The sequence below is a fragment of the Citrus sinensis genome, chromosome 4 (assembly GCF_022201045.2).
Source record: "Citrus sinensis cultivar Valencia sweet orange chromosome 4, DVS_A1.0, whole genome shotgun sequence".
Taxonomy (NCBI): Eukaryota; Viridiplantae; Streptophyta; class Magnoliopsida; order Sapindales; family Rutaceae; genus Citrus; species Citrus sinensis.
Window position 1 is genome coordinate 22712782 of NC_068559.1, and position 11627 is coordinate 22724408.

Below are 11627 nucleotides of genomic sequence, written 5' to 3' on the forward strand. Positions count from 1 at the left end.
GGCGATAAACAAGAACATCAAAAACTCAAAAAAGAAAAGTGTTATGGCATGGTTACAAGTCATTGTTTTTCTGATCTTACAGATTAATGGGTTCAACTAATAAAAGTCTCCCAATAGGCCTCGATTAATATTTAGTCTCGGTCATTGAAGAAACCACCACACAATGTAGGCAGTTCTCTTCTTCTTTTTTTCACCCCAGAGAACTTCTCAAATCGTCATTGGCCACCTCAATGAAAGATTTACAAATATTGGATTTATTTCTCACATATTGTGGACTAGCATAAATCATTTTATTTGTTTTATATTTTTACGGAATTAATACGTAACCAATGTCAAATATTAATGAGCAATTTTTACAGACATATTTACTAAGTGATCAAATATTATGTTAATGATTCTAATTTTGTCGCACCCTATATAGTAGTATATTACGGACAAATATAACCTTTAGTTGTGTTATTTTATCTCATAATGAGATAAGGAATTTTGTACTAATACATGAGGGGTCTTTACACTTAACAATAGTATTTAAGTGATTCAACCCATTGAGAGTTTACTGTTCACAGAATTGAGGATAGAGTGCAGTGCACCTCTCTATCTTTCTCTGCCAATAGTGTGTGCGCGCGCGCGCTCGTGTTGTGATTGTGCAAATCATTCAAATGTTGAATTGAGGAAAGGAGGCAAGTTGCAGTGGCTTGGATTCAATTTGTAGTAGCCTATAGAAGTTTCATAACAAGTCTACAACCTCAGATTCATGACTAATCAACGTAAATCTCAATTTTTTACTTAATTTATGTGTTTACTTAAAAATGTAAGATTAAGGGTATAAAGCTCAAATTTATTTCAGCAACAAAAACATTAAGTAAGAGAGTCTTTGTTACGTCAGCAACAATGGCAATGAAACAGCATATAACAGTTTTATCTTTTAAATGCATGATTAGAAACACAAAGCCGCCCAACAAATAAACACATGGGATTATAGTGAAATAGAACATTAATTACAATGAAATAAGTAGTATACCCCTTCATCCTCATAATTATCACTTCCTTCCTCTTCATTATGACCTAAATAGGCAATAAAATAGCAATCACTTAGATTTCATAAAATAAGCAGTAGAACTAATGAAGCGATTGTTCGAATAGACTTTGCCTAACAAATATGAGCAAAATTCTCAACTCGACGCTATCGAGAAAACAATAGGACCGTTAATATTGAAAATGAAATGGGCCGGCCCGAGTCAGTTCAGGCATCCTGGAGTCGAGATAGAGCCATCCTCCATAATTTACATATGAGAAAAGGACAAACACACCCCCAACATTTAGATAAAGGGATAAAATTTTTCCTAATATTTTAAAAATAATATTTACACCCTAATTTATTATAATTTTACCATTATGTCCTTCTAGCATATAAATTTTTTTATTAAATATCCAATTTGTCTATATATTGTTAATAAAATTGTAAATAGACAAATTGGATATTATAAAAAAAATTAAATATACCCTCATTTCCTAATTCCTCTATTTAAATTTTTATCAATAACTAATTTTCAAAAAAGACATCTATACACCTAAAAAAATTGTAAATAAATTATAATTTTAAAAATAAAATTGGTTATTAATAATCAATTTTATTTAAACTTTAAACTTGTATATTTAACAATTCTCCACATGTCAATCATTTAAACTTGTACATTTATAACCAATTTTCTATGTTATTAATAACCAATTTTATTTTTAAAATTATAATTTATTTCCAATTTTTTTAAGTGTGTAGATATCTTTTTTGAAAATTGATTATTGATAAAAATTTAAATAGAGGAATGAGACAATGAAGGTATAGTTATAATTTTATTAACAATATATAGACAAATTGGATAATCTAATAATTATTTTATATACTAGAAGGGTATAATGGTAAAATTATAATAAATTGGGGGTTTAAATTTTTTTTTTAAAACGTTAGGGGAATTTTTATCCCTTTACCTAAATCGTTAGGGGTGTGCTTGTCCTTTTCCCTTTACGTATTTCTGTTAACACTATACACGTAAGAAGTTCACCTGTGGAAGCTTTCTTTAAAATAACATTAATTAATTTTATAAGACCAAAAATCCAAGAATGTCTAAAATAAAATGATACAAAGTGTTTGTCAATTTTGGGAGTTGCAATATTCATCTTGTCGGGGGTGGGTAGGGGGTCCGCCTCCTTCACTTACGTTGCAGCGCTTACTTGATGACGCTTTGTATCAATTTTCCAATCTGACCCTGACATTGTTTCTTTTTAAGGGCTTGCTTATGGTAATTGTAATCTTGAGATTAGGGTCCTCACCCGATCTTACCATTCTTGATCTTTTAATAATATTATACCATGTGTCATGTAGTAATAATAAATAAATAAGATTTAACTTTTTTATATTTTAAATTTGGTAATCACCAATAAACACATAAATTTTTACTTAAGAGAAGATTTTAATCCGTAATCTTGTATTTGTTTTTCGTTTAATATATATTTTTTCCAGCGTTTACAAATGAAAATGAAGTTACGTCATTTTTTAATAGTTTACGTTCAACTTGCAATATACATGCATTTTCGATTTATAGCTTTAAAAGAACTAACAATTAATTTGTAACATTAAATACAATATAGAATTGTAAAATAAAATTAAAGGATTATACATTGAATTTTTTTCTTTTTATTTTTAATGGTCTACAATCTATAGATATGTACAATTTAAAATAGGAGTATAAATTTATACATTTTGCAATTCAATCCAAAGGTCTATCGAGTATAGTTTGGGAATTTACATCCATTGGGAGGTGAAACTTGTACTCTAATGTATAGAAAATATAATTCTATTACTCTATGCAAAGTGCTTTTTTTTAATATTGACTACATTTTTTTAATACTGATTACGCATCAGATTACTGCATTACATAAATATTTACAACTGCTATTATAGCAGACATTACATTACACACAATTGCTATTATAATAGATATTACACTGATATTTATAATCAGATATACTGCTTTTATAACAGATATTACACTGATATTTACAATCAGATACAAATAACAGCTCCACTTGCGTTTTGTAAAGGAGAAGAGATTATAAATATTTAGCCCCCACAAAAGTATTGTGGGGGCTTGAATCGCTGCGCTCACAAGCCACTTCGGCCAAAGGCTTGGTGGCTATGCAAAGTGCTTGTTGAATTGAACAGAGAGTTGTCATAATGACTCAAATAAAATGTTACTATTTGTTGTACAAGTATGTAAAGTTATTGCTAGCATAAAGTTATAAATATATCATTTAAAAAAAAGGTTAAAAATGAGGGGGAAGGAGGAGAAAAGCAAGGAAACTTTACCAGATGATGTAAATATTACATGTTTCAAAGAGTTACGTGGTTTAAAAATATGAATCCAAACTCACATAAGTCATAAGAAAGGTAGTGAATAATAAAGTTTTCCTTTTGTTTTTGCATGTTGTGATATTTTGACAAACCGTGAGATTTGGGTTGAATTTTATGATCAATTTAGTGTTTTTTTTTTTTAATTTTGGGGCAATCCAGCACTTTAAAAAAAATTCTATTAACAGAAGGTTCTATTTTGTAAGAATTTCCTTTGGAAAAGTGGTGCAGCTGACAAAGGCTGAATACTGGATTATCAATCAAGGCTCAAATATAGCACATATATAGTACAAAGAATAATAATCGAATGTTCTCTTTGAAAACTATTACATTGTCATAATTGAACCGTTTTCAACTTTTCATAATTGTTAATCCTGAACTTTTCCATTATGTACGCACCTGAGAATTGTCCGCTAACTTAGGATGTGTTTGAGAATGATGTTGAGGTTAGATAATTATAATTTAAAAGTTGCAGCACTAAAATATTTAGTAAACAATATTGAAAGCTTTATTCATACGATTTTTCACTTATATAATAGAAAATTTATTATATCTTTAATAATTTTATCAAAATTATTATTTAAAATTTATATTTATTACATATTATTAACTTTTATTTTATAGTTACAATTTTTTTCACAGCAGTTGTAGTTTAAAAATTACAACATCTCAATCTCAAACAAAACCTTAAATAGATGGTAATCAATTTTTCATGTTTATCTGGGGAGAAAATTTTTCTTCAAAATATTTAGAGACAAATTTATTCTGTGCTGGTTACAAATAACCGATTACGTTATCATCGGATTCTTCTAAAAAAAAAAAATAGAACTTTTGTGGTTTTTTTTTTCAAACTATTTTACTAGATATCACATGTCATGTCTTCGAGACTTCGACTGAGAGGAAAGCTCATAATTAAATTTCAACGTAATTTGTCATGACAATGCATTTTAATTTTTCAATTTCATTCCTCGTCAAAGATAAAACAATGTAGTAGATAGCCCTAGCCGCTAGAAAACCTAACCTTGGTTGGATTTGGATAATTGTATTTACATATTGTGTCAAACTAAAGCCAAATGATTAAAAACAAAGGAAAAAAAAAAGTGGGCATATGTTTACTTTCTTCTAATTCATAAGACCTTCTAGATTGGGTACAAAAGTTCATATTCGAATTTTGTTCACATTATATTTAAAGTTGTATTATGTTTAAATTATTTATATCAAATGTGGCTTGATCATTAAACAACTTAAGTCGACCATAAATAAATATTATTCTTTAGTTAATTTAATTTTGACAGCACGATAGTTAAATTGTTTTTTAAAGACATTTTCAATCCATATTTTTACTCTTTCTCGATAATTAACATTTACATTTTACAATAGTTACGAACTAAAAGTTACAGCACCCCAATCTTCAACCTACAACAATTTCCTCTAATTCGCAATTAAATCAAGGTTTCATCGACCACGATGATCTTATCAAAATTCTATCACGACGTTATATTCTTATTTAAGTAATATATTGTATAAGTTTTATTAAGATATGGCCAAGATTTTGAATACTTCACCGAAACACTAAAATTGTATCTTGTTTAATTAATTTCAAGGATTGCATGTGAGACGCGTTGTGTGCATTAATTATGTATAGACAAGGGATTCACGACAAGCCTGTCCATTTTTTTTTTCTTAATCTCCAAGATTTGTTTCTGATATCTCTTTTCAAAAAAAAAAAAAAATTGTTTGTTAATTAAGTTGGTTTAATTCTGACTCAGATCGATCTTGAGCTGCGGGTCAACAATTAGTTCCTAAATAAAACAAATATATAATATGCCATTGATAAAGTCGTACTCAAAAAACAGTGCCGCGGAACGATTAGAAAATAAATAAATTAAGAAACTATTAATTTCCTGTGATCCTTCTTATAACAATTTTTTAAACTCCAATTAGTCATTATAAAATGAGTGATGATACAGCCACAAACTTTTGCACAAATTTATCTTGTACAAACTGACGTGCCATTAATTTATTGGTTGAATAAAAATATAAAATAATAAAAACAAATCATGTGGGCCAAATGATATTTAATTCAACCAATCTTATCATGCCACATGAGTTTGTACAAACTAAATTTGTACAAGAGTTTGTGGCTCTATTATTACTCTTATAAAATACAGCTGGTTTCAAACCTCTAAATGGCATGATTTTTTTTTCTTAATTATAAAAAAAAAAAAAAAATTAGCAGAGCCATGAATTTAAAACGTCACATAGTTAATTGAATCAAAACCTCGGTTGTTATTGGTCACATCATCAATTGTAAGAATGATAAGTGCGAGGAATATCAATGTGACGAAGCAAAAATTAATTAAATTACACAAATACAATTAGCAGCCTCACCGTGGCCCATTGGTTATATAATTACGAACGAATTTGTTTTAATTGGATGGAGGTATTAAGTCATCTTCGTAGATTACGAATGTTGTGAAATTTGTAATTTGAATAGACTTTGGAATTTTACGAAGGTTGAAAGAAATGAAACATAAATAAATCGAAACAGGTGCTGGTAAGCTGTAGAATCAGTGGAAGCACGTATGGTACACGATTACGCCTCTAAAGTCCAAGTCTTCATCTCTTAAAAAAAAATTCATTGTATTCATAAAATCTGCTTGAGTTTACCCAAATATGGATTATTATAATTTGGTGCGTTCATCTCTTCTAGTGTTTTTGATTTTTTTTTTTTCATTAACAAAGCTTTGATTTCACACTTACATACACACCAAAAAGGGGAAAATATATAGAAAAAGAGAAAAGAAGCTACGAGTATATGACGAATACTTGTATGAAAATGCTTAGGAATGAAGCTAATTTTTAGAAGAATGGTTTCAAAATGGATTAAGTTTGGACAATGTGCATTAAAAAATTATGATTTTTTATAAAGGTAGACTTTTTCTAAATAAATAATGACATAATTCATTATGGGTCTTGCTAAGTTATAACGGTTGTAACTTACGGTCCATACAAAAATCATGCATGTTCCACGACCTATCACAATTTTTTGCATGTTTTTTTTATAATATGTAGGTTATAATAGATGTAACTTAGCAATTGCTATTTGTTATAATTCTCACTTTTATCATCTAAGTGTATAATTTTTTAAAATAAATATTGATTACATGTTTAACGTTAATGGTGCTAGAAAAAAATATATTTTTTGAGTTCTTTACTTGTGTACTCTTATCATCAAATTAATTAATGTGATGTCTGTCAAAAAATATGAATGGTTTTTTATGTTAAACAACCCTATTTATCTTTCAATAGTGAAATTTGAATATTACTAATCTTATGATGATAGTGATGTCGTAGGTAATTTGAAAAATTGGGGAATGTAAGTTCTAAAAGTAAGAACATTAGAGCCAAAAATTTGTGTTCCCCTTTTTTCAAAATATTATCTTATAAATTACTTATAAAGGTTAACATCAATCGCCCCCAAAATTGGAATTGGTGGGTTACTTTTACTTGCCCACATTGTCCGTAATCACCTACCCTCTTATTGTTACATTCTTGTCATTAAATGTATATTTATGGGTAAATGACAATTTTGTCTTTATAAAACCATTACGTCAAATATGAAAAATCAGTAAAATAAATAAACAAATTGATGAGGTGTAAGGTTACAAATTATCATTTTAACAAACACATAAATTTTATAATAGAGCAATGAGCAATCGTAATCGTGGTTTGGTACGTTGAGGAATTTATATTATATACGATTTTACAGTTTTTACTTAATAAAGACATATGTTATATAACAAGAACAGCATATATTTAATTTAACCATCGTTGGCTGCGCACAAACTTGCTGAATATGGAATATTTGCTGTCGGGAGGCGGCTTATCTTGAATTTTTCTTATTACTTAATAAATTATGATAAAAAAATAATTTATCAATTGATCCCATCCAAGTTAACCATTGATATCTGAAGTATAAACATAGTATTGAGTAGTGCATACCATACGATCAACTCTTTTAATTTTACTTAATAACGATAAAATATTTTAATAGTAATAATACTATACTTACATAGCTGGGATTAATAATTGTTTAAGATCTAATTAACGTTATAACTCATTATTAATGTGTTAAATCTTTTAACACTAATAAATTAGTGACACGTCGGATATCATGTTATTTATTGCGCAAAGTGTGTTTATACATATTATTCCTCTTTTTTAATTAATTAAGTAATGCTATCCAGTATCCACTATCCACACATCAACCAAATTAATTGTGATTTTGTTAGATACAGTAGTTATTGCATGGGCTCCACCAGCACCTCTCTAAATGAACGTATGGGCTATGCATATTATGCCTTAAATGATCTTTCACTATCAACAACTAAGGATATATCTCATGAGAAAAAAAAAACAAAAAGGAAAAAGAAATATCGAAGTTGTTGCATATCGAAAAATAAATCTTCATAGTTCTTCTCCAATTTTTTACAAATCAATTCTTTTTATATGCACATACGGTACAATTATCGTCATCAAAAATTTATAATTTGTTTATTAGAAGTTCAATAAATTCTAAGTCCAACGATGTGACATGGTTTATGGTTCTGTTAATTACATGTTTACTCATTTAAATTTTATCACACATGCATTTTATTTAAAACATGAACGGAAACACATTTCATAATTTCATAGACGATCCTATTATGCATTTATTTTTTCATATAAATATTGATGCCTTAATTTGAAAATTAAAAGAAAATGATTGAGACTAGATCTAGGGTAAATGTTAGTATGAGATTTGAAATTTGGATAACAACAATGTGCCTGCCGAAAAGCAAAAAGGTCACTCCCCGTATTCCTTGGACAAATGGAGGCACTTGATTTAAAAAAAGGGCAAGAATTGGAGAGCTAATTATACAGTTACTTTCCGGTAGATAAGACTTTAGGTAAAGTCCATGAAAAATACAAACAAATTCAATGATATCATATTTGTTAAATTATCAGGGCACGCTAAACCCGTATGGTAAGCGGACAAGTGGTGAAATTATGAAAATGGAGAGAGTGCAATACACAAGTACAATCATTTATATCCGGGATCACAACATCTGAATCCCTATGTTATTAAAGTTTCTTAATTAAGAACATAATTGGTTCGGTTTTATCAACTATGTCATTATCACAAGTTTATTACCCATTTGGTATGGCTTCTCTACTGTTATAGTACTATGCTTACGACGACGGATTAATTACAAATGCTATTTTATTATAGTTGAAGTTGATGACCTTCTTTAAAGAGTTAAGCTGTTTGTGTTAAGATCTGTCTTAAATATTATTTTTAGACCTTTAATTATTGGTTTAAAATTTTGAGTCAGTTGATATTTTTAACATGGTATTGGAGTCAAAGTCTTAAAATTGATTCCCTCTAAGGGAAAATCCTCATTATTGAGTTATTGTCTTTCGATTCATCTATGAGCCTCTGCCTTACGTTTTACTTAATGTCTAACATAAGTGAACTTCTTAACGCATATTAATCTTTTGGATTAAGCGAGTCTCTAAAAATATTAATAATCTAAAGAATTTTGATTTTATTTTTTATAAAATAATCATAAAAATTTTATATATTAAGAAATTAGATGACCATTAAATGCTGTGCACAATTATTAATTATGGCTTGAAGCTATGTATAATTGGCAACTAATTAAATAACTAAAAAAAATTTGTTTAAATTTTACGTGCAAAAGCTCTCTGCTGAAAACATTTTATTAAATCAAACTTCGGTAGTGAGCTATGCACTCTCATCCTCCATTGTGGCAATCAGAATTCTTCAATATCATAAGGCATAATTCGATCACTTAAACTAGGGGCATGCAGCAAACACATGAACATAGTGTGTCGTTACTTGAAAAATCTTAAAAGAATGGGAAACTCTTTTACGTTATTTCCTCAAAGAAATTTGGATAAGAGAATGAATCTGACAATCTGTACATGACAGAACTGTCCAGGGGGCTGAACAAGAAGAAGAAAGAGTAAAAGTTTAAAAACGTGGACAAGATGTAAACGTGTGAGAACAACGACTCTGCCACCAAAAGTCCAAGTCCTCCTTTCTAACCAAACGATGTACAAGCTTATCGAAAATGATTTTTTTTGAATAAAAAATTAAAATTTAAAAATTAAAAATCTGTTTTATTTAAATAATTTAATATTAATTTTGGCTTATAAAAATATATAGTCATAATTATGTAGTTATAGCGATCCCAAGTCGCCAACCGCTCCCTTCTATTCAAAGTCCTCCATGCCGACTGCTCGTTCCTCCCTTCCATGGCAAAAGCCCCAGACAAAAAACCCAGAAGAAGCGCCGGCTTTCTTTGCTGTTTTGGGGTTTCCCGGAAAGATGAAAATTTTTCCGAGAAAATATCATCAGTGAACAAAGTTGTTGAAGTTGAATCCAGTAACAGCGGCGATAAAGACAAAGGAACAGTCCCCTTAGATACTGCTACTACTACTGGTTTGTTTTCTTTTTGGCCAATGTTTCGTATGAAAAACTCCTCCGCTAAAACGGTCCCTTTAGATACTCCTTCGGACAAGAGCACGGATCTGTCTGAAAACAATATCCATTCATCGAAGTCATCGAACTCCTTTAAACCCAAATGGAAGATTCACAGGTTGTTCAAAAAGCGCACGAATTCAAACACCAAAACTATGCCGTTTCGCGAAATTAAAACTCTCGTGAAGGAAGAAATGATTGAAGAGGTAAGAAAAAGAAATTATTTATTTATGATGCAGAATATCTTGTTTCTATATTTGTCGCATAATAAATGGATTAACTTATTCGGACAACGCAGGGACCCGAACAAAACAACACCCTTGAAAATCGGAAATCACTTGATCGTCGTCATGCGGATACTTCAAAGGACGCCACGTGTCGGAAGCGGTTATCATTCCGCCGCAAGATAGACGCCATAAGAAACGGGTCCTCGAATCAGCCCGGTTCGCCCGATGTCGTCGCCAAGCCCAAGCCTCCTCCTCGTGCTAGGACGACTGATTCCAACGCGGGTAAGGCTGCTGCTGCTACGTTAAAACACTCAGTTTCTATGCCGGTAGCGGCCCGTCACAAACGGGCGAACCAGTTGTCGTCGAAATCTCGGGTCGTGCCCAAGAAGACCGGCCAAGATGATAATGCGATGGTGGTCAACAAGTTTGACCCGGTTGTGGGCATGTCCATTATTGTGGTCACTTTGATTATTATGTTCATCTGGGGCCGATTGTGTGCGATTTTGTGTACGTCTGCATGGTTCTACTTCGTCCCTCGATTAAGGGCCATCAAGAATGATGATGCCGCGACGATGAAAATCAACGGTGATCTTGATATGAATTCTCAAGAGTACAAGAAGAGGGTGGTTTTGGAGGGATTTCTGGAGAGGGATCACAGGACCGTGCCTGCTTTGTGATAAATTTGTGTCCTTTTTCATTTTTGTTTTTTTTGGGACATTAATGTGCATGTTAGTGGTGTTCCTACAGTTTTTGCTAAACTGAGCCGATGGCATTTCGTGTAAATTAACGATAGAAACATATCTAAATTTGTGAAAAGGCAGCGATGTTTCTAGAAGTTTGTTAATTTTCTACTTTTCTAGTTTCTGCTGTTCTTTTAATTGGGCAGTTGGAAATGTCACGTGATTAGATGTGCATTGCACGTGCCTCTAATTAATTTTTGATTAAGTGGACTTGCCCTGTGGCTCTTGCATTGCGGTCAGTTTTCGTTGCAGGTTTCTCCGATCGCCTCGGCCTTGGCCCAAACGAAATATCGTTTTTATTTAACAAAAAAAAAAACATTTTCTTTGTACATTTTTTGTTATTTTACCTATTCTTGATTCTGAGCATTCCTTTTTCACGATCACATCGTAACCTGAAAACGATGATTATATTTTTTTCTCTTTACTAAACTTCAACACTACCGATTCTGAAAATTATGATTATTATTATTTTTTTTAATGGTGTTAATGATATATTACGTTGCTTATTTAATTGATGATGTTGGTGATCAGGACCTCTATGCGACTATTGAAACCTACGCAATTGTGAAGGCAATATGACAAACCGTGGATGATACGGATAATGGCGGCAGAATAGTGGCTACAACAACTTAAGGAAGAATGTACTAATTATTTTATATTGACTAATTATGAAACATGTTTTATCATAACAACTGGCATTAATT

The 11627-nt window shown here is 30.6% G+C and overlaps 1 protein-coding gene across 1 annotated transcript; it reads left to right on the forward strand.

The window, feature by feature from the left end:
• The first annotated feature begins 9643 nt into the window (after nt 1–9643).
• Nucleotides 9644–11018, forward strand: LOC102607466 (uncharacterized). The gene is made up of 2 exons (XM_006484472.3): nt 9644–10162; nt 10255–11018. Exons 1-2 carry the CDS (start codon nt 9731–9733, stop codon nt 10858–10860), a joined length of 1038 nt encoding a protein of 345 aa, XP_006484535.1. The 5' UTR covers nt 9644–9730; the 3' UTR covers nt 10861–11018.
• The last annotated feature ends 609 nt before the right edge of the window (nt 11019–11627 follow it).

What these genes read in the sequence shown, in the direction of transcription:
- LOC102607466 (XM_006484472.3), top strand. Translation starts at nt 9,731, where the DNA reads ATGGCAAAAGCCCCAGACAAAAAACCCAGAAGAAGCGCCGGCTTTCTT. An exon ending in AGGAAGAAATGATTGAAGAG is followed by an intron (nt 10,163 to 10,254) that starts GTAAGAAAAAGA and finishes CGGACAACGCAG; the next exon opens with GGACCCGAACAAAACAACAC.